Source organism: Fundulus heteroclitus, chromosome 19, assembly GCF_011125445.2.
Source record: "Fundulus heteroclitus isolate FHET01 chromosome 19, MU-UCD_Fhet_4.1, whole genome shotgun sequence".
In the NCBI taxonomy this organism is placed as follows: Eukaryota; Metazoa; Chordata; class Actinopteri; order Cyprinodontiformes; family Fundulidae; genus Fundulus; species Fundulus heteroclitus.
The window spans coordinates 8,724,783-8,748,231 of NC_046379.1; the positions used below are offsets into that span (position 1 = coordinate 8,724,783).

Sequence of the window (23,449 nt, forward strand, 5' to 3'; positions counted from 1 at the left end):
TTAAAAACTGCTTTCAATCCGTCTTTAAAGGGCTCGACCAACCAAAGTGTCCCAGTCCAGGACAATAAGGCTACGTTCCACTATTCCTCTACATTTTTTTGCCTCAGAAAAATTATGTCTGAAATCACACCCACTTGTTTTCTGTTGGATTAAGGTCATCCCTCTACTCTTGTTAATCTGCTGTTATTGGTGTATTTGCACTAGTCATCTTGCTTAAAGCTAATCCAGTGTTTGGTGTAAAACCTCTTTTAAGTATTTTGATGTATTCAAACTGATCCACAGTTCCTGATATGTAATAAATAGGCTCAGCATCAAAGTATGAGAAGCTTGACCATACCACGATGCCTGAGCCGCCATGCTTCAGGGTACTGCGGCTTTCACTCAGGCAAGGCAGCTGAACAATCCGAGTCTCATCAGTCCACAAAATGTTGCTCCGTTTTTCTTCAGACCAGTCGGGACGTCGCCTTTTGATGCAATAGGAGTGTGTTTGTGAATTTTTTGTCCGGTGGATCAGAAGCTTCATTGTTATCTAACAGGTAACCGTGTGGATCTTCTTTGACCAACTTGGAGCTGATCATAGGCTTTTTTGCTAGTTTTTCCATTTTCAGTCTGAATTAAACCTAGTGAGTTCAAGCACAACATGTGCCTAGACCTAGATAATGCATATAAAAGGATTTTCAACTAAAGCTGTTCTAGGGTTGAGTTTTAGGTGGGCACAGAGCCTTTGACAGTTTTTTCCCACGTGATAAAAAAACAGTTAAACCTCGACAGAAATCAAACACAAATGGAAACATTTAAGTTTAAAATTTTATTCTGTAACACACTCCTTAACGAGGAAAGATTGACAACACAACCTTAACATGGTTGGTGTATCAGAGCCACTGTTGTATGTGAATTTTAAATAACTGGGATGTGGAAACGTCACAGAGGTAGAGGAGCGATAAGTAAAACATCTTCTCTGGAGCGTAGCATTAAGATCATGGTCCCAGGATGAGACGCCGGCTGGATGCAGCAGATCTGACAGTTAAGAGTCCACTTTACTCCTTCTTCTTGTAGTCCTCCAGGTGGGCCAGGACCCATCCAGAAGGTCCCAGGATGGCAACAGTAAAGAAGCCCATTGCAATTGTTGTTTCCTGGACAAAAAAAACAACGAGAGAAAAACGATTGGTCAGCTGATGAGTGTCACCAGAACAATACGATCAAACTGAGGTAAGAGCTAAAAGACAACATATCACCCCCATCTACAAACAGGCAAATGACGAAAGAGCAAATACAATCCGAAGAATCAGAATCGGCTATATCGGCTGAGATTGGGACTTTGCTTTCCAGCACTCACAGCATCCAGACATCAAGTACAAATATTTAAACTTTAGAGGAAAAAAAAAAAAAAAGAATAAAAGGACCAGTATGCGCAGCCATTTTTATATATAAAGAGGAGAAACAAAGCTCCAGTTTGCAGTGATATCAGAAAAGTGTGTCTGAGGATAAGCAGCAAACACTACAGGGAGCAGTTTGATCTATTGGGTCCACAATTGATCTTAAATGACTATTTTTAATTGGTGTGATGATAAAAAGACACTGCATCACCATGAACACTGCATTTGAAACAAAAATTAATGGCTCTGATTGATTGAAAACCATGTTGGGACTTTTACTGGTAAAAGCTAAACAAAAGAGGAGTTAAGCAGCTCAGGATGGAGAATGAGTCTTAGGAAACAACCCTGACAGCACACTGAGATGAACTTCCCTGAATTTTTAGAACTGCAGCTGACAGTCCAGCTGTACTACCAGCTGGTGAGGTAAAGCATCCTGTGTTTTTAGCCAGAGTCTGTGGGCTATGATAGCAAACTGAGCTGTGTTGAACTGTTTACATGCTTTTATTCATCATCACAGAAAATTTCTGAAACACAAAGATAACCTTTCAGTCCCTCTGGGCCTATCACATTAAATTATATCACTAAAACTTATAGCAATAAATCACATTATTGTCATTTGGAGGCCTTTTTCAACTGATATGATAACGGCAGTATATCCTCCCGACCTACAAGCCCAGACAATAAAGCAGGTGGCGTAATTTGGTTTAAATCCATATATTCTTCCCACCCAAAAATAAAAATACTGGGTTTGATTAGGCCTGATGCCTCCTGAGGAGCTGTTGTGTTTCCCTGAGGATTAAAGCGACCGCTGTCCGCCGTGGAGACCCACCCTGATACCGTGGACCTGAACACGAGGAGGTTTAACCTTCTGTTCAAAGCACTTGATTATAAACTGATTTATGGTCACGTTAATGAACATATTCCTGGGAATGGTTTGTGCTGAGGTGGAGGCAACTCGACGCGTTTATTTCACATGCTGATCTACGTACGAGTCGGTATGAAACGCTCCCAGTATTACGGCTGTGAATAAAAATACTAGTTTGCTTAAATGCATTTAAAAACAGAAAAGCAACGGTTATTTCTACAGTAGTTTAAACAAAATGTATTGCTATAATAATCATTTATTGCTATTGTGTTATATAGGCTTGAACAACGACACAGAGTAAATCACTAATCGTAAAATTAGGTTTCAGGTGCCGACAGTGCAGAATATTTGACCCTTTTGCCGGTCTGCTCTCCATAATTCTCATAGCTGAAATGAGCCAATTAAATAAGTCAGTCTGATCTGCCCCCATAGCTAGTCTGCAGTCAGATGCTTAACACATATGTAGCTGATTTTCTAAAACAACTATGCTCTAAAAGTAATGAGTGGTGGCCCTTTTGTTTTTTTTTTCTGGTCAGAAACACATCTAAAAACACAGGAATGCGTCTTTCTGGTAAGTGAGGGAAATGTGTAGTATCCTTCTCACAGCACTGCACATTTATGAGTCCTCAAAGGTCCGGTGTCCTGCAACTTTTATGCGTCTCTGCTTCAACATACCTGAGTCAAATGATCAGGTGACTGCATACCGAGGAGGTCATTCAGATCCTTTGTTTTGGATCTACGATGACTTGCAGATCCCTCTTCTACAAAAGTCTGACTATTTTGTGGGTTTCAATTAAATCTTGACCATTTAGTTTACTATTGAGCACCCATAAGATGTATTTTTAAACTTATATAAAACGAACGTGTAGATCTAAGCACTCGTTTAAACGGGATAATCTTAAGAAGAAATATATCCGATCAAGCCGGTTATTAATGATTATATCAGATCAGGAGTGGGACTGAAAATATTCTGAACAATTTCGCAGGAAGTTATTTTTTGATCCGAAAGGAAAAACCGGGCAGAGCCCTTAAAAACAAACTCAGAAAACAAGTAAAATTGTGAACGTTCACCCTAAACAACAAACGTGTGTGAGTCAACGCTTAGTTACCAAACCAAACCTCGGTGTTTAAATGTAATTAACTGTAACAAGAGAGAGAGCACAGACTATGACCTCCAAAAGGGTTGTTAGCGGCTAGCGGCTAGCAGTTAGCCGTTAGCGCGAACACTCACCAAGACGCCGATCTTCTCCTTCGCCGGTCTCGTATATAAGTTCGCCGTCTGGGTCACCGTCTGTCCCCGCAGGACGGGAGCGGCGCGACTGGCGATGGTCCTCAGGAGCCCCGGCATGTTTTATTTTTATTTGACAAGATGTCAGGTAACCTCCGTCAGAGAGATAAGGCGGCGAGTCAATGTGGAGAGGAAATGTTCGTCTGGTCTTACCTACGCATTACACAAGGGCGATTGTTCACGGCGCCACCTGCTGTCTCGGAGGACATCTTACATCTTGTCAGGACAGAGCTATCATAGAAACGGCATCATTCCACGAAGTTAGGAGGGAGCAGGCCATAATGTAATGTTTTTTTTTTAAATACATATAGAATACTAATATTTCAATATATCCAACCTCTATTGTGTTGACATCAGGATTTTTTACAGGACAATCAATTTTCTTAACATAAAACTCACTCATCCTTACGAACCAGTCATGATGGAAGAGGGAAGATCAGATCTGATTTGCTAAATAAAGTAATTTTGGGGGGAAACGGACGTTTTTAACCAATCACATGCTGTGTATTGAATAATCTACAATTGGTATGGAACAATTAAATCCAGATTCAATTGTCTCAATCTGAAGTTGTCCTAATACAGAATTAAGACTCCATGACATGTCTCAAGACTCCATGAATCTCCAAAGGACATCTGTTATGTACACAACCTACTTTAGATTTGACATGTCTAAGCGTTTGAGATCTGAAATTACAAATGATGAAATAAAATGCAGATTTCTTAAAAAAAAAAAAAAGAAAAAGATCCTCCAGCCTCTGTTGGTGAGCTCCTTTAGGGTTAACTTTGGCCTCTGTGCCACCTCTTAATGCCCTCCTTGCTCAGTCTGTGAGTTTTGGTGGGTGGAGGTTTTTTTTGTGGCACCTTGTGCTTTCCATTTTAAGATGGTGGATTTGATGGAAGTCATATATATTATAATCCCACCCTCACTTGTATTTCTCAATAACTTTGCCCCTACATCAGAGAGCTCCTTGGTCTTCATGGTGTAAGCCTTCTTGTTAAGTGGTATTGTTGTCTCTGGGGCTTTGAAGAATGTGTGTTTATACTGGCAGATCATGTGACACTTGGATATCACATAGGTAGACTTCATTTCACTAATTATGTGACTTTTGCAGGAAATTGCACCGGAACATTTTGGGGGCTTTAAGGCATTTGAAGGTGGATACATTCGCACATGTCTTGCATTTTAAAAAACACTACATTGCATTTCACTAATTTAGACTATTTTGTGTGGCTCTATCACATAAAATAAGATTCAAAAACATTTAAATTACAGAGGTTGGAATGTAACAAAATAGGTAAAAAGCCAAGGTAGGAGAATACTTTTGCAAGGCACTGTGCATGGTGGTGAGACTTTTGGCTTCTAAAGTGATTAAAAACATTTAAAAATACATATCTTCTACTTATGTCTTCTTTTTTATTTGGTCATTTTGTGATGACAGATATGTTGGGACAACACCTTTAAGCCTTCTTTCTGAGGTAAAATAATCTCAGGTGTTGTTAAAGTATACCTCTGTGGAGTTTACAAAAGTGACACAATTAATCATTATTTCTTTTGTTGAAACGTCAAAGTCAGATCCCAGATTTCAGGCCACATGAGCAGTAATCCTTACCTTTGTACAAGCTGCTGGCTCCCAGCAGAGAACAGAGCTGGAATGTAATAATCCACCGAGAAACAGGCTTTAGTTTCCCAACACTAGCTCCCTGGATCTTTATTCTGTTCGAACAGGATCTGCATAGTTCTCACCGTTCTTCTCTTTGTGCAGTCAATATCAGTTTTGATATTGCTTTTAAAAACAAGTTGGAAGATGGGGATGGACTCGGTGGTAAACAGCTCTGATGATGATGCACCATACGGAGGAAAAAGTGCTTTCAGCCAAACGGAGCACAACATTGTGGCTGGATATCTGATAACTGCAGGTAAAAAAGGGGATCAATTGTGGGATTTCTAAACATGTTTACAGTGTGAGATTGCAAAAAAAAGTTGTAACAATGAGAGCAAAGGTAATTCTATTGAATAATGATCATAAAAAAATAACTGCTTTTGTGAGTTTTATCCTACACTTTGAGTTACTGTGAATTTGAGAACAGCTGCTAGTTCCAAGCAACAAATTCAGAAATGAGTTATGCCATCGGAAAACAATAGCAACGTTAGACCTGTTTATTTCAACACAATAACAAGCAAAGTCTAAAATTTATTTTTTAGAAATGCAAAGTCTATTATCCAGATTTGTTCGAAAGCAGTATACACACAAGCAAGAGAAGCAATCCCGATTCTCCAGTTTAATCTAATTAAAAGCATGGTTCCTTGATGCAAGACTAGAAGGCATTTTCTGGGTGGAATATCATTAAACCATTCAAGTACTGTAAATTAATTTTACAGAGCAAACCTAAGCTGGACTGCCTTGATCTCCAACCCATTATGGAAAAGGTTCCTATACGTTCTAGAAAACTCATTTAAAGTGTCAAACTTCCTTTTTTTCAAGTCTGGATAAAATGGGGGTAAAAAAAGAAAACAGTATAGAAAAAACCTTTAAGTATCTAAATTTTATTCCTTATGTCAAAAAAATGCTGCTCAGTTGGTAGCAATGGCACCTTGCAACAAGAAGATCCTGGGTTCAAATCCCAGCCTGGAGTCTTTCTGCATAGTTTACATATACTCCTTGTGCATACATGGGTTCTCTCCTGGTACTCCTGCTATCTCTATCTTTGCCCTGTGATGGTCTTACAATCTGTCCAGGGAGTACCCAATTCAACATGTCATCCAATGATACTGGAGATAGGCACCAGAGAGAATAGAAAATAAATGGATGTTTAAAATTTATTTATGAAATTAATCTCCCAACCAATGATTCTCACACCGATTTATATTTAATTAACATCCTTTATCTCTGAGCTACCACATCTCAACTTTTTTAGAGAACCAACTTTTACTGCTTCTTGGTGGTGAATTTTAGTCCAGCTTAAGTTTAATCAACTTACAATAAAACATAGGGATAATATATCAGTGCTGTTTTATTACTGTATCGAAAGACACCATTGCATGATATATAGAACGTACAAATCATAAAACCCAACTAAGGAGCATTACTTGGAACTCACATATTTGAAGACTTTGTGAACTTTAAAACAAAAAACTGAAGGAACCCTGCATGGTAACGCATCCAGAATCAGCATTCATTAATAACAAGTAAATGCACACAGAGAAAGGATTACTTTAGAAAATGTTTGTTAAGCTTTATAAATACAGAAGTCACTGCTCTTCAAACTTCACTGTGCTGAGGAGAACCTTTTTGTCAGCTCAGCTTGTTGTTGGCAACAAGTCCTGGCAGCCAGGTTCTGTGATGGCACAGGGTTGAATCAGTTTAAAATTCACGTCCATTTCTGTGATGGCACTGTTGGTGTAAAAAAAAGTCCAGTAGGGATTTTAAAGCAATAAATGTTGCCTTTGAGACCGCATTTTTCTTTCTTGGACAGATATGCATTCTTTTTACCTTGACTTGTCCTGTCTTTGTCGCTTGCACAAGCTGTATGCTGAGCGTGGTTGCCTTACTGTGTTAGAGCAGATTTGCTTTGACAAAAGAGGTAAAGCACTGTATATAAAAGCAGTTTCTTGGTGGCTGCACGTTTCCTTGTATAATCGTGCTCCCATGCCTTTGTCTACGTAGACATGTTGTGAGGTTAGCTGTTCTTAACTGCCGTGAGGAATGGTGATGACTGGGTGTGCAGAGGTGGAGGCAAATGTCAGAGATTTTGTCGACATTACAAAGGGATGACTGAGGAAGAAAAGGCTCCTGCCTGCCAGCAGTCTTGACCCTTTTCTAACAACAAATGTAATCCGCAAAATAATCCTTTAGCGGGATGCATTTCAGGAGATTATTAAGAACAATTTAGGTTTAAAAGAGAAACAGGTTTGCTTTACATTCATAACTTTTTTTTTCAGGATTATTAACTCTACTGTGAACAATTTTAAACCAGACACAAAATATAACTCTCGTAAAATCTTATTTAAAAAAAAGTTTATTGCAAACTTTTATCAAAGTAAAAAACATTTCTGGAACATTTAGATTTCTTATTATTAAAACAATCCCAATCAATATGTTAGGCTTTTGCAGACATGTAATTATAATGAATAAAACTATATGTTTTCATTGCTGTACAAAAAACCCATGGCACTCTTCGAGATTTATTTTTTGGAAATTCTACAGCGAATGTGTAAAATATATATTTAGCATCATATTTACTCAATATATCAGGTTTTTGATTAAAACACTTATTTTGTGAAAGAAATGCAAGTCTTAGGATATACTTGGCATTACAGAATTAACTCTGTTCTGATAGCATTATGTACCTTATTCAAGACCTATTTTATTTTTTTATATATTAACCATTATTTATACTGGTTTTCTCATTGATATCCAATACCTCATTTACAACAGAGAGCTGTTTCAAGTTCACATTTCACGGGGAACCTTTAACAGCAAACACACATGTAACCAGCTAATGTTATTATTGAAACCGGATTTCTGTGTTCCCTGCCAACTACACTCCACAAGAAAAATAGTTTGTCCTAAGTTTACACATGTGAGTTAAATCCATGGTGCCTCCTGTGCTCTCAGGTGTCATCAGTTTGGCCAGTAACATCGTAGTCCTGCTGATGTTCGTGAAGTTCAGGGAGCTCCGCACTGCCACTAACTTCATCATCATCAACCTGGCCTTCACCGACATTGGAGTGGCCGGTATTGGCTATCCCATGTCTGCTGCCTCAGACATTCACGGAAGCTGGAAGTTCGGTTACACTGGCTGTCAGGTGAGGAGAGAAAAGGGTAATTCACCCACTCAGATACTCCCAATCTATCCCGGAGTATGTTTTTTCTTTCTTTTTTATCCCGGCTTTGCTGGCTTTTGAAATGGTCTTGATCAATAGTTCCCCGTACTTTCTGATAGTCTTTCTGAGTTTCTGTTTGTTTGTTTGCTTTTTTTATTTTTTTTATTGGGTTGCTTTGCGTGTCTTTATGTCCAATGAGAAGGTTTAATAAGAGGTTCAATCTAAGCTGCCATGACTCCTAACAAGGAGCAGACTTTCACCTTAGCTGGTCAGCTCAGGTCACGTGTTTGGGCTTTTTCTTTCCTACAGATTATCTATTTTTTAAAGATGTTTCCAAACTCATATTTAATTTAAGTATACAAACTGTAAGATGCAAAAATATAGTCCAAATAGAGTGCTGAAACTAAAGTTATTGTGTATTTTTTGGTACCTGAAGACAAGTAAACTTACCTATTTACTATTTATTGGTTCGTATTCAATAACATCTTGGGATATGAGTAAACAAAGACCATCCATATCTGAACTTTAGGCTTGTGACCAAGGACTTGATTTATTTTAAATGTTCTGTTTTTGCTTCTGTCTTCAGATCTATGCTGCCCTCAACATCTTCTTCGGCATGGCCAGCATAGGCCTGCTGACTGTGGTCGCAGTTGATCGCTACCTCACCATCTGCAGACCAGACATCAGTACGGGCCCACTTGTATAGTTCTAGCTAAACTTACATACATACATATATATATATATATATACACATACATACATACATACATATATATATATATATATACACACATACATATATATATATATATATATATAATATACATATATATATAATAATATATATATATAGACATAGATATACATACATATAGTATATATATTATATAGATATATAATATTATAATACTATATATATATATATATATATATATACAGAAGGATGCTATAGTTTCACCACGGTTCTGGTCCGTATCAGAGGAGTTAACAAGACAGATAAATGAGCTGGTATTTGTCATCAGAATAATTTTCTTTAAGTCATACCCCAATGTTTGAAGGATAAAAGGACATGGTATGACAATATCAATATTATTTTTATTCGCAAATATTTTTTTGCTCTGCAGGAGAATGTTTGCTTGCATGTAAAAATGCCAGAATGGACGTTGTCAACAGAATTAGGATACTAGACATCAAAATGATTAATCTAAATGAAAATGACACTTTTATACAGTTGCAGAAAAGAAAGTGACACTTGAAACAAAGAAAAAAACTATCATGATGAGATATTCTCCACCCTCACTCTTTATGATGTTCTTTGATTTTGTTTCTAAAGGTCAGAAAATGACTGTTAGATCTTACAACATCCTTATTCTGGGTGCCTGGCTGAATGCTGTTTTCTGGTCCACCATGCCCATACTAGGCTGGGCAGGTTATGCCCCTGACCCCACTGGAGCAACGTGCACAATCAACTGGAGAAAAAATGACGCGTGAGTTTTAGGCCATGGATATTTTTATTGTATGCAATATGGTTTTACTTAACATCACCTGTCAAACATTTTCCACTGCCAGGCAAACACCTCTGCTGTTTCTCTGGTTTTTCCACAGCTCCTTCATCTCCTACACAATGACTGTGATTGCGGTGAATTTTGTGGTTCCTCTGTCTGTCATGTTTTACTGCTACTACAACGTTTCTGTCACTGTGAGACGATACAAAGCCAGCAACTGCCTGGACAACATCAACATCGACTGGTCTGATCAGATGGATGTCACCAAGGTAAAAGTAACATTGCTTTAAGGGTATAAACATCATAACAGACTGTTTTAAATACACATGATGGACACTGTGAGTCAAAGGTTTCTTATTTCAGTCTTTCAAGAAATTAATGCACTGGGCAATTAAAAGCAAATTGGACGTCAATGAATTTTAGTCCTATTTTAGACTGCTGGACATGTTTCCACAAATTTGCCATTGTCCGTTTACCTTTCTGTTCAGTTCATCCCCATTCAACTGAAATAATTTTCACTCAAGGCTGAGGTGGTTTAGAAATCTCATCAGGATGCTTCTGGAGCTACCTTATGGAGATTTCACATGTTCCACTGTATGAGATGCCAAGGTAGACCCAGACCACATTGGGGTGACCATAAATGTACCTTGGGGTTCTCAACAGGAATGCTGCTGATAAGAGGAATGTCTGTGTTTCTCTGCTGGAACTTTTACCCCCATGCTGTATGCAGAAGACCATCGATGGATGAATGGACGCAGATCATAAACAGATTGAGATTTCCATTGGGTCACTCTTAAAAAGTTGAGAAAAAAAGCAAACCTCAAATTTCTTAGCAGTGTTGCGGCAAGTAATTATATTATGGGGGTTGAATCCAGCAAGTTTACTTCAACTTAGTACCTCCAGCAAAACAAATCCAGAACATGAACCTAACTCCTCCTAGCAAACTGTTTCTTCACCTGCACGTTTTGTTTTAACTTACCTGTTTTACTAAGTAGCATTTGTTAGTTGCAACCCGTTTAACGTAGACATGTATTCTGCTCGTAAAAAAAGTCTCACTAAGTGATTTTAATCACAACAACTTTCCAAGGACAAGTCACAGTATCTAGATGTTTAAAAGCGGAATTTTTCAACATGGTAACTAAATCGGTGTCTAATTTCACTTTTGTCCTGTGTGGTATTGTAACTTTAACATCTCTAAACTATCTGTGTTTCTATGAACAGATGTCTATTGTAATGATCATCATGTTTCTGGTTGCCTGGTCTCCCTACTCCATGGTGTGTCTCTGGGCATCGTTTGGTGACCCGAAGACCATTCCTGCCCCAATGGCCATAATTGCTCCCCTCTTCGCAAAGTCCTCAACGTTTTACAACCCCTGCATCTATGTCATAGCCAACAAAAAGTGAGTGTTTTCCTGACAAATCTTTGGCTATGTATGAGCCGTATATGAAGCCACTTTCAGGGTTATAAAGCACGTTTTCCTGCAGGTTCAGGAGAGCCATCATCGGGATGATTCGGTGTCAAACAAGACAACGGATCACAATCAGTACCCAGGTTCCAATGACAATCTCCCAGCAGCCTCTGACCCAGTGATTAAATTGGGTCAGAGGCTCTTCAAAGGAAAACTACACACATATTTAAATATCCCTACATTATAACCTTCTAATGAATATTTATGTAATTCAGTTATCAGTGTTTGTCAATTGTAACTGGTTTTCTGTTGAATAATAATAATTGGTTGGGTGTGGTATTTACTATGTAAATTCCACTTGTTTTTACTTGGTGGCTGTTGTTTTGGTCCAGATAAAGCAATTCTAAACTACTGATGATAATAAACTTGCATATTACCATTTTATCCAACAGGTAGGGAAACAAATATTTAATTAATGAAAATTATTACATCATTTAAATCAGGCCACATTTCCCCTTTAATAATGTCTCTCAATGGCTTTTGACTAGTGTAGTGAAGTGGTTTGAGTACTTGTGATAAACCTCTCTCCCATTTTCAATCTGCTCCAGTTAGCCTAATGTTCAGATTGCTCCACAGAGGACTCCGTTTTCTCTGTGTTATAACTGGCCCTAAAACAGCTTGAAGGAAAACACAGTCATCAGGATCAGGGCCAGTGTGAACCGTCACCAAATTATACCCTTATTTTATATCTAAAGATGTTAGATTTTTCCTTCTCATTTTGTCCCTATAAACAAACTGCGTTTTAAACCATGTGCAATGTATGACTTTATTTTTCATTGCAGATGAGGATATTTATGAATGATTGTGAAAATTTGTCAGAAAATTATTTAATCTCAAGTTATTAAATTGTGAAATTTATATGTGAGAATGTTGTATTACACTCTTCTTCCATTTATCTTAGAACTGCGCCCCTTTTTGGTCTAGTTGAGTCTTTTAAAACATGATAAAATATGACTATGAAAATAAGTCTAGCTGTTCGTAGATATCTATTCAACTCTCCATATTTTAGACTATAATGTTTTAAATGGCAGTTGACTGTAATTAGTAGCAGCAGGTGGAGGTGATCAAGAACAGATTGACTGGAGACTGAGGAGTGGACTGAGCTTATTAGATGGGGAGAGATGACTGCTGGCTGAGGGGAATGAAAACTCATTAGTCAAAGAAAGTCCAGACAGACTTTCTTTGACTACTTAGTTAGTCAAAGGATACCAGACGCCCTAAAAAAATTGTCTCTCAAAAGTCCAAACAAAATACAACAACCCCAAAAGGGCAAACTAAGAGCTCAGGCGGGCACCCCAGAGGCAGACCTTGTTGTGGCAGGATCTCTGGCAAGAATCCTGGAGGCAGTACAGGGCTCTTGGTGGGCATCGGTGACTCAGACGAGCACCACCGATGAAGACCTGCATCTTATCTGGAGCTTGGCGTCAAGAACACCCAGAAATCTGATGCCCAGTATCCTCTGAAGCAGCCTCGAAGAACCTCTGGTGACAGCAACCCACACAGTAACTTTGGAAGATACCTTTGAAGCAGCAGCTCCGGAACACAACTTAGCAGCTCCAAATGAAAGAACCCTCGTAGCAACCTGGGGACCTTATAATAACCACAAGGCCCTGGGTGCTAGACGTCTCCATGAAGCCCTGGGTGCTAGACGTCTCCACGAGGCCCTGGGTACCAGGGTCATTGGGTGAGCTCTCTGTAAACCTCAACGACAGCCGGTGGGCCAGCTTGAGTGTTCTCGTCGATCATCTCATGGGGAGAAAGCTGGAGATTGATCCACTTGGATCCCTTCATTGACTGGCACTGATGCACCGACTAGAGACAGGTCCCCCTGGACCCCCGTCTCAACTAGTACTGGTGCAATAACTGGAAGTGGATCCACCTGGACCCCCTCATCGACAAGCTTGGGTACATGGACTGGAGACAGTTCCACCAGGACCCCCTCCTTGAAGAACTCTGGTGCGAAGACTGGAGGCAAGGCATCAACCAGACCCTCAGAGAGAGGAACAGGACCAGAAGCGTCAGCCAGAGCCTTGGAGGAAGGAACAGGACAAGTGGCATCCATCAGACCCTCAGAGAGAGGAACAGGGCCAGAGGCATCCAGCGAACCCAGAGAAACGGGAACAGGACCAGAGGTGTACAGCAAACCCACGGAGACAGGAAAAGAAGCGTCTGGACACTCGGAAACAGGAAACAGGAACCCAATATTCAGCCAGACAACAGAGTTAGTTTTTAAAAGTTTATTGAAAAGATGAATAGTGGTAAACAAAGCAGGCAGGCAAAACCAGACTGGACGGGTGAGTAGAGGCAGGAGGGCAGGCAAGCAGAACCAGACTGATCAGGGTTGTAGGCAGTGACAGGACAAACCAGATGAAAGCACGAGCTGACCAGTATAGACGACGCGGGCCGAGGAACGACTAGGATGAACAGAGCAAGCAACTGGATCGCATGGGGAACAAGGCGGAGAACAAGGCAGACTTTGAACAGCACGCAGACACTGGAAACGCACATCAGTGAGGTCTGAACATGACCAGGGAACCAAATTTAGTTGGTAGAGCACACAGAAACTGGTAGTAACACGGCAGCAGTGCACACGAGGCAGTTTTACTCAATGAATTGCAAAGAATTTCACTTAACATGAAAGATCAATTGTTTTTACATGTTAATAAAAACGCTTCCTGTAATACCAAGAGAATTTTGCAAGAAAATACAGGAAGTTGCAGCTTCAAATATTTTCTAAATATTTCTACAACAGTAATGTGCTCTCAGGGTGAACAACATTACACATTACAATAAAATAAAATTAGCTTTTTGAATTTTCACAACATCGCTGCTGTGTTGCAGCAAGATTGCTCTGGCCCCAACATGTTTAGCCTGATGTCTGTATTTCTTCAGATAATAACACGAGAACCCGAGCCAGATGATCTGATTCGACTTTTACTAGTTTCTTGCCCACCTCTTTTGACAAAAAGAGACAAGTTTTGTTATTGTCACCTTTAATAAGAAAAAATTCCGACCCAAACAGGGAGAGTTTAGTGATTAAAAAATTCGGAAAACTTTCAATAATAAAGGAGAACAATAGGTGCAGCAGGATAACAGGAATGGACACTACAAGTGGATAAAAAATGGAAATTTGAAGAATCTGGCAAAGAAACTGACTTATTACTGCTGGGTGAAAAGCAGGATCAGGTGAGTCTAATCAACAAAAAGAATGGCACCTGTAAGGGGAATATACAGAGGGGCGGAGCAAACCTGGCTTATGAAACAGAAGTATCAAAACAAAAGAGGTTAAACACTAAGAAAACAGCTAAATTTAAAGCACCCAATTTAACAATGATCAAATAACTTGAACAACAAGAAGCAGAACACAGGACCCAGATAAAACAAAAACACAAAGCCTAAAGAATCATGGGAGTTACAGTAAAAGTACTGATAGGCCACTCAACTTTTCAGGCTGTTCATCACGTCTCTGTCAGTAGCAGCTAAGTCGGCGAGGAAGCTAAATATGCTAGTATATGTAGCTGAAGCCCATTTTGTCTAGTGACTCTCACCATCTGTGATAGATGAAGAGAATATTTATTCTGTCTATGTTGTGAATGTTGATGTTACATTAAATTTTTCTCCACACATACTCGGTGAGAGGTAATTTGTTCAGACTAAAAAATGTAGCCCCTATTCAATGGCCACACATTTTACCATAAATCATGCATTGTGGGTTGTAGCAATGTGGTGAATTAAGCCTTCTTTACCAGTGGTTTGAGTTTATTACTTATTACTAATAATTGTTGTCATCTTAATATCTGCCATCATTCCCAAAAGGCAACATAGTTTAGTATCTCATAGTATTCTCATTTTGTAAAATGCACTTTTGTTCGCAGTGGCCAGATAAATTATAACATTTCTAATTGGTGAATAAAAATAGTCACATGCATTGCCATGCCTCTGATGTTCCTTTACAAGCTTTCTTGTGCAACTAACTGGTAAAAAAACAAAACAAAAAAAAAACAATAGGGACTCAGTGAATCCAGTGCCACCTGTACCTCCAGTCACATTCTGATACTGTTGGCATGACATGTAAAGCAATGTGTGTAATTGCAGTACTCACCATTAAGTTATTTTGTATTTTTTAAAATATTTTACGTTATTTTATTGCTATTTTTTTTGTTTGATTTAAAATTTTTAATCTCTCCTTCCTGGGTTAGGTGTAGGGTTAGAGTTAACCCTAACCCTAACCCTACACCTAACCCAGGAAGGAGAGATTAAAATTTTTTATTAAATCATGGCTGGCTTAATGGACGAGGCTAAGCCTGACCAGACCCTGGTTAGAACTACTATTAGCTTATCCATGATGTATGATTGTACCTCCTGAGGAGATATGGAGGCTGACCTGCACAAGCTATAGGACTCAATACACAAAAGAAACCAAGGAGCGGCGGTGGGAGCCGGCAGCTGACGATTTTCTTCTCCCACCCCTTCTTGGTGCTTCAAGTGAGCCACCATGTCCACCTTCAGCTGGTGAGTCATCTATGGAACAGATTTTCTATACACCTGAATGCCCGCTTAAATACCCTGACATTGGTTTACCAGTAAGCACGTAATCCACTTAAGGATTCCCTGTAGCAAAACCATTAGACCTTTTATAGCTTCAGTATTTTACTTCAGCCAGAAGTCTGAAGATTTATAAGGTTTGCACAGTGAATTCAAACAGATATTAACTTGAACTTAAACAACATTAATGGCAAGGGCGCTTTCATTGACAATTAATCCTGTTAAATTGACACAGTATTAGTCTTTAACTGTGTCTAACCTTTACACTCTATTTCTTGGACAAGAATGCAACATGGCAACAATGAAAATGTCCATGAAAATGTAGTTGATCGGTAAATACATTATATCCAGAAATATATAACATATTATTAATTACTTCCATAATGTATAACTGTGTAAAAATGTGAAGTAGTACAGCAGCTCAGAGCTTTGGAGATGCTCTTCACTTAGGTCTTTGAATCTGAAAAAAAAAGTTTAGTTTGTTTCCGTCTTCTGCTTTGGTGGAACATTATCTGGCCCATAATGGGCCTTGGAGGTGGACGGAACATCAATGTTGGGGTCTCCATTGCTGGCTGTGTCTATCTGATTGCCCTTGCCGAGGCTCTTTATGATGCTCAGGTTCGTACGGGCTGTTTCCATGAGGCTGTTTTCCAGCAGCCAGCCGTCAGATTCAGAGTTAGGGTCTCCCTGCCTCAGCATGTTCTCCAGGGAGGTCTGGAGGTAACGGACGCCTGTCAACACTGACAGCTGAAACGGGACAGGAACAGAAATTAGTGAAATAAAAGCAGCAAATAAAATCATTCTACATACGTTGGGGTATATAATACTGTAACAATTATTAGTCAACAGAAGGGGAATCTAATATGGTCTAAATGTAAAGAATTTCCTGTAACAACAGTGACTTGCAAAGGTATTTAGCCCCTAAGCATTTGTTCCACATTTTGTCACATTACAACACCAAACATCAACTATTCATTTTTATTGTGATAGAATAATACAATGCAGTGAATGGTTCTGATGTGGAAGGAAACTGATATATGGTTTCAAAAGTGTTTCAAAAACAAATATCTGAGCAATGTGCAAGGCATTTGTATTCAGCTACTTTAACTTCAATTCTGCTGAAATTAAAATCCAGTGGAACCACACGTATTCAGTCGTCACTCTAATGAGTAAACAAAGTCTGCTTGTGTGTTATTTAATCTCTTTAGAAATCCAGCTGTTCTTTGGGGTCTCATGGGTTATTTAGGAAACATTAGTAAACAGCTAGCATCATTAGGATTGAGGAAGACATCAAACAAAAGACTAAAAGAACAGATGGATTTCCACCTTAACTGACAGGCCGAACTAGGAGAGCACCAATCAGACAAGCGGCCAAGAGGCCCATGGCAACTCTGGAGCAGCTGCATGGATTCAAAGCTCAGGTGAGAGGAATGACTATCAGTGGCAAATCTTGAAAATTAGTCTTCATGCAGACTAACTGCATTTTGAAGAAAATTTCAGTTTTTAGATATGCAAACATTCCCCAAAAGCTTTGCAAGTATCCGTAATTTCATGAAAAGATGGTCCTACGAACATCTATGTGCTACTTTTGTTGATCAATCACATAATCCCAATACAATACATCTAAAAAATTTTTTAATTTGTGATAAAATGTGAACAAGTGCAAGGGTTATGAAAACATCTTCAAGGCAATGTAGTCAGTGTTTCCTTGCCTCAAAGAGCCATGTAATAAGGACTGTAAGGCCGATGGACTGCAAAAGGTGGGTGTAGTACTCCAGCAGTGCCTCTCGGCAGCCTTTCATCCACAGGTTCTGGTCCTCGGTCTGGTGCTCGTAGTTAAAGTGGGCTGAGTTGTTGGTAATCTGCTGCTGGATGCAGGGCCGAGGTGAGTTGATGTTGCAGCAGCTGAACGGGACCCCATCCATCAGGAACTTTCCCTCCACATTACTCCTAAGTCGACTAGAATGCAGGAAAATAGAGGGAGTTTAGTTTTCATGGTCAGTTTGGTGAATCATCTTTGTGTTTATAAAGATTTGTGTATATATATATATATATATATATATATATATATATATATATATATATATATATATATATATATATATATATACTTTATGTGTATTTGTGTGGGGGGGGGGGGGTTATATATTATACAACACATTTTATGATGCTAAACCCAATTTCACAAGCCTACCAGACCTGATTATCATGTGACCCACAGGTATAATAAATTATTCAAATAGAACCTTTCTGTTGGCTGAAAGATCTCAGAAACAATAGATCTAAACAAAAATCAAAAACAGTTGATAAACTATATAATCAACATCTATCAGTCTGCAAAGGGTCACAAAATCATTTCTAAGACTTAGGGATACACTGCAAAAGGGAACATTTTTATAAAATGTTCTTGAAATGAGTGCATTTGGTCTTAATTGGAACAGGTAAATAATATTGTCTGCTATTGGAATGAGTATTTATACCCCTAAAATAAGATAATTAGATTAACTGCACTTGAAATAAATTGACTGGGACCAGTTCATATTATAAGTGCATAAATCTTATTTCATTGGCAAACAAGATTATTTACTTGTTCAAATACACTCAAGAACATTTTACTTACTTTTTGTTCCCTTTTTGCAGTGTGACCTCAGGTCTCATTGACACAGTACAGGTCAGTGTTAAAGATTTGACAAACGCAGAGGCTATGGAAATGTCCTCTTTGGGAGAGCTTCAAGGCTAAAACTACCGTTCACTGAAACAAACTTAAAGGCTCATCTCACGTTCACCAATAAAAACATAAAACTAAACACTGTGGACTGAGGAGACATAAGTGAAACTGGAAGGAGTGTGTCATATCACTTTGACCTAACACTAACACAGCATTTCAGAAACAGACTTTCACACTGACAGTCTGACATGGCGATGGTGGTGTGAGGGATTGGAACTGCTTTACATCCTCAAGACATGGACAACTTGCTACAATTGATAGAATGGTGGATTTTGCATTCTGCTACAAAATCCTGCAAGGAGCCATCATTACAGGACCTCAAATAAGCAATAAGTAATATTTCAACACTAGGTGGTACTTGAGCACCGTTCGTAGACCAAAACAAGATGTGTGACAAGCTGCGCCTCTTTCTACCTTCACTCCAGCTGCAATGCGGCCGCCACTTTCCCTTCTGACGCGTCTCTTTCTATCCGCTTATTTGTAAAGGATAAAAACACAGCAAACAGCGTCAGCTATTGGAGGAAGAATTCAAGTGAAGAAGTAAGTAACTCGTAACTTTTTAATGCTGTTAGCAAGAGAATATTGTGCTCTCATCCATATTGCTCCATCGCTTCACTGCTCTGACGGTGGCATTTTAGGGCAGGGATGCGCGCATGTACACGCAGGTGTGGCCGGCCCGGCTATGTAAACTAGAGACTGGAGAACAACAAAGAGAGATGTGATGTGACGTCATACCATGGCCCATCTGAAATATTACCTTTAGCTATCATGAGATTTCGCTTATTGCTCCTTTAAGTCTAATTTTGTTTTGGAGTGGCCTAGCCAAAGTATGTACTTGCATCCAATTCAGATACTGTAGTACGACCTTAAACTTGCCTTTTATGTTCCAACAATTTTTCAACTTGGCTGATTTAAAACACTGTTGGTCAAAATTTCTCAGTAGCGATATTAAAAACGTAACACCTTTTTAAGGAGGGGATCCTCATGTGTTTTAATCAAGTTGTGGAAGCCTTTGGAGTAGGGAAAAATAACCTCTTCCGTTTTTTCCACCTAAGAGACTTTATTAAAAAATAAATAACTCTACTCGGGGACACTGAGGTTTCGGGCAAACTGTTTTTTGGAACTCGTGAAGTGTCACTCAGTATGTGCTACAAAACATTAAAATGTCAACCCTGGCCCAGGCCTGGGGAGAAGAGCTGAATATGGAGATTACTGATGAAATGAGGAGCAATATCTGGAACTCTGCCAGAAAAAATACTATCTGTAATCGCTCTTGGGCGTTGCAACTTAAATTACTACATAGAGCTCACTTGGACCCAAACTGGGTGTCTAAGTTTAAACCAGGGCCCTCTTCACTGTGCCCTAAATGCAAAATACATGAAGGCAGCCTCACACACTGTCTTTGGTCATGCATCAAGATCCAGATATACTGGGAATCTATTCTGGTTGAGACTAGGAACATTATCAAAACTAATATTGATCTCGATCCAGTGTCTCTTCTCCTTGGTCTACCAAATCAACATATCCAAAATCAAAACAAGAGTAAGTTGTATAATATCCTAATTTTCTGTGATCGAAATAATATTTTGTTACAATGGATTTCTAATAAATCTCCTACTATTTTTGGGTGGAAGAAGCTTATTTTGGAACATATCCTTCTAGACTTTCTAAAATGCCTCGTCCACTCTTAGATTGATATTTTTGGATACATATGAAAGCCCTTCTTGGACTTTGCTGAAGGACACGTGTCTACCATCCTGTCTCGAGCATTCATAAATGCTTAGATGTGGACTATATAATGATGGAAGTATGTATGCCCCTTATCTTATCTGTCCTTTTGTCTCCTTTTGGACTGCACTGCTGAGCTTTTGTTCTGTGTTATGTTGTTGTTATTAAACAAAAAATGTATAAGCTTATCTATAAAAAAACAACAAAAAAAACAAAACAAAAAACGTAACACCAACTCTGTATGTCAGTTGTTGCTGTTAAAGGTGGCGCAGCTACTTATTTGGTTCACATAGGCCAATTTGATTTGGTTAGCCCTTTTTCTTAATGAATGACATTATAATGTACAAACTGCTATCTGTATTTATCATCATGCAATAATAAAATATTTTGATGATCTGAGACAATTAGGGGGGAAAGACTTCTTTACAGCATTGCATTTTAAAGGAGTCATTTTTGCTTAGCTTTGTTAAGCCCTGATAGATTGGCTAACATAGAAAGCAATGCTTATTTGGATTAATCTAAATAATAAAACATATACAAATAGCAATTATTTTAAATATTGGACTTTGAAATGCAAATATAATGTTTTCTAATAAACAATTGCATGGTAATCTACAGGAGACAGTGGCGCAGAGGTTAGGGAGTTTGTACAATTACACCTGCAATTGGTGGGTTGCTGGTTCGATCCCCTGCTCTGATCATCTCAGTCATTGTGTCCTTGGGCAAGACACTTCACCCAAATTGCCTGCTGGTGGTAGTCAGAGGACTGCCGTTGTATGGCGGCCTCGCTTCTGTCAGTCTGCCCCAGGTCAGCTGTGGCTACTAACATAGCTCACCATCGTCAGGGTGTGAATGACTAACTGTAGTGTGAAGCACTTTGGGGTCGTTAGACTAGTTAAAGCGCTATACAACTACAAGCCTTTTACCATTTATTTGTGGTTTTAATATGCATTCAAAATCCTGTGTTATTTGGATGGGGATGATCCCACAATATACAGCATTTATAAAGCAACTGAAGACTGAAAGCTTTTTAAACAGACTTTTAAATGAACTATAATTTCTAATGCATTTTTTTGTTTATCCACATCAAGTCTGTTCTGTTTTTGTATGTTTCTGGTTGATGGCATCAGATGCAGTCCCACTTCCACCTAGAGCTCCTCTGTCACACCTACAGCATACCTCACCATTGTCTTACAATGTTGATACAGCTCTCATGCACGTCCTGCACCACTCTAACATATTTCTCTGCTACTCCTGACTTCCTCATACAAAACCATAGCTCCTTCCTTGGCACCCGGTCATGTTTTTCTCTACAAAAGCAGAACATCTAACCAAACAAGTATTTGTAATTTTGAACCTGTGTGGGTTATAGAAAAGATGTATTAAATGTAAACCTTAAAAATATTTAATGTTGTTTATTCTATCATCCTTCAACCTTGGATAAAGAATGGTTAAAATGCACCAATAAAAGGCCAAAACTAATCTGGCATTCATGCAGATAACCATCTCTGCATTACTGTCTCTTCAAACAACTATTTAAATTGTTGGAGCAACATCATTTACTTACTCTACTACTTCCTTTTTGGACATGTCCAAGTAACGGTTGCTTATCCACTGGATTTGAAACCAGTCTTTGTAGCCACTGTTCCCACAACACTGGAACTGTATCTGCAGCATGTCCACAGTGTGTTTCAGGAAGCAGCGTCCTGGCATGTCTGTGTCCTTATAGAACCTCATGGCCTGCGTGAGGCCCAGGTTCAGAGCCTCTTCCAGCTCCCAGTGCATGCTGTAACACATCAGCGCCCCCACAAGCACGCACAGGGTGAAAAAGAAGGTGCACACAATGTAGGGCAGCATGATCAGTTTCCAGCGCAAAAAATTGGTGGTGTCCACACAGTCATAGCAGATCTTCCCACCCAGGAAGTTGATAATACATGCGATGAGACCCACGGCTATTAGCATGTTGGGAACATACTGAATGTCCTTCTCTGCCATCAGCTCTTCACGCTTTTTGAGCTCCACCTTGAGGAAGAGTCCCAGGCTGAACAGGATGACCCCTGTAACCACAGAGATCCAGTTGAGGATCCAGAGGATCTGGGCCAGCTTGTCCCTCCTGGTCTTAGTGAACTTTACCTTTAAAACTGCCATGGTTCGCCTCTTATTTTAGTTTTCCTTTAAGGTGAAGGTGAGGTTAAGAGTGGGATGAAAGTAGATCACGGAAAATGAACAGTTTATCCTCCAGAGGGGGCAGGGGACCATAGGGGACGGGGTTTGATTGTAAGTTCTCTGCAGGTCCTTTCATAAGCAGCTTACTCTGGCAGTCGTAATTGATATCGCGTAGACGTTGCATTATAGTCGCGCTGAAGAAGGCTGTTGTACAAAAAAATATTAGCAAATAAGTGTAGCATGTAAAATAGTGTTAGAGAAATACAATGATATTTAACAAGGTTTTTAAAAGCATGGATTAGCAACTCAACCACCATAACTATGAAACTCACAATTAAATCAGTATCTCTTAATTCTGTAAAATGTCTGACGATTACCTGCAACTCAGTTTACTTAAATATAGAGCAGAAACTCTAATTCATGAAAAAGATCAGCAAATAAAAGAACAAATCACAATTAAGGTGGCACTCACTTTTCAGTTCTCTGCTTTCACCTGCAACGCCGGACATCATCGTCAGGTTTGCCTAATTTCTCCATGATGTCCTCTGACTTTGTTCCTTAGAGAGTCGAGTGGTCGTAGTGACAAAGATATCACAACGGCGGCTACAGGAGCATCTGAATGAGACCAGCAGCCAACACCTGACCCTCCACATAATCTCCTTTTAATCATTAAGCAGCCCTGGGCCCCACTAGGGATTTGGACCCACCTTCTGCCACCTATCCAAATCTGACTGTCTCAGTTCTGGGAAAGTAATGACAAATAGCTCTTATGTGGTATTTTCAAAATAAAAGCACACATGTAGAATTTATGTATCTGCAACAGATTTCAAGACAGATTTTGTGCTAAAGACGGAATGTTTTGTATGCACTTATTTTCCAACATGTTCATAAAGATGAAAGACCTGATGTACAGTACAGTCACAAGAAGGCCAATTTGCAGTTTGACACAAGAGA

General features: G+C 39.2%; 3 protein-coding genes across 3 annotated transcripts; 1 reads left to right on the forward strand and 2 right to left on the reverse strand.

The window, feature by feature from the left end:
• Positions 1-793: 793 nt before the first annotated feature.
• On the reverse strand, positions 794-3,682 carry LOC118566949 (cytochrome c oxidase subunit 8A, mitochondrial). Its single transcript, XM_036150673.1, has 2 exons — positions 3,473-3,682; positions 794-1,133 (listed from the first exon to the last, which is right to left on the reverse strand). The coding sequence occupies exons 1-2, from the start codon at positions 3,587-3,589 to the stop codon at positions 1,038-1,040; spliced, it is 213 nt and encodes a 70-aa protein (XP_036006566.1). The 5' UTR covers positions 3,590-3,682; the 3' UTR covers positions 794-1,037.
• Positions 3,683-5,176: 1,494 nt separating this feature from the next.
• On the forward strand, positions 5,177-12,972 carry rrh (retinal pigment epithelium-derived rhodopsin homolog). The gene is made up of 7 exons (XM_036150674.1): positions 5,177-5,446; positions 8,146-8,336; positions 8,941-9,040; positions 9,688-9,841; positions 9,960-10,128; positions 11,081-11,259; positions 11,345-12,972. The coding sequence occupies exons 1-7, from the start codon at positions 5,335-5,337 to the stop codon at positions 11,448-11,450; spliced, it is 1,011 nt and encodes a 336-aa protein (XP_036006567.1). The 5' UTR covers positions 5,177-5,334; the 3' UTR covers positions 11,451-12,972.
• A 1,169-nt stretch (positions 12,973-14,141) lies between these two features.
• Positions 14,142-23,186, reverse strand: LOC105917666 (photoreceptor outer segment membrane glycoprotein 2). Its single transcript, XM_012852544.3, has 4 exons — positions 22,968-23,186; positions 21,897-22,699; positions 17,586-17,832; positions 14,142-16,620 (listed from the first exon to the last, which is right to left on the reverse strand). Exons 2-4 carry the CDS (start codon positions 22,475-22,477, stop codon positions 16,348-16,350), a joined length of 1,101 nt encoding a protein of 366 aa, XP_012707998.2. The 5' UTR covers positions 22,478-22,699; positions 22,968-23,186; the 3' UTR covers positions 14,142-16,347.
• Between the last annotated feature and the right edge of the window lie 263 nt (positions 23,187-23,449).

Bases quoted from the DNA above. Each gene is read 5' to 3' on its own strand.
- rrh (XM_036150674.1), top strand. From the start codon at position 5,335: ATGGGGATGGACTCGGTGGTAAACAGCTCTGATGATGATGCACCATAC. The intron at 9,041-9,687 runs GTACGGGCCCAC...TTGTTTCTAAAG, and splicing joins CATCTGCAGACCAGACATCA to GTCAGAAAATGACTGTTAGA. The intron at 10,129-11,080 runs GTAAAAGTAACA...TTCTATGAACAG, and splicing joins ATCAGATGGATGTCACCAAG to ATGTCTATTGTAATGATCAT.
- LOC105917666 (XM_012852544.3), bottom strand. From the start codon at position 22,477: ATGGCAGTTTTAAAGGTAAAGTTCACTAAGACCAGGAGGGACAAGCTG. The intron at 17,833-21,896 runs GTAAGTAAATGA...CCTGCATTCTAG, and splicing joins TCCAAAAAGGAAGTAGTAGA to TCGACTTAGGAGTAATGTGG. The intron at 16,621-17,585 runs GCAAGGAAACAC...GTCCCGTTTCAG, and splicing joins TTATTACATGGCTCTTTGAG to CTGTCAGTGTTGACAGGCGT.
- LOC118566949 (XM_036150673.1), bottom strand. From the start codon at position 3,589: ATGCCGGGGCTCCTGAGGACCATCGCCAGTCGCGCCGCTCCCGTCCTG. The intron at 1,134-3,472 runs GTGAGTGTTCGC...TTTTTTGTCCAG, and splicing joins AGGAGAAGATCGGCGTCTTG to GAAACAACAATTGCAATGGG.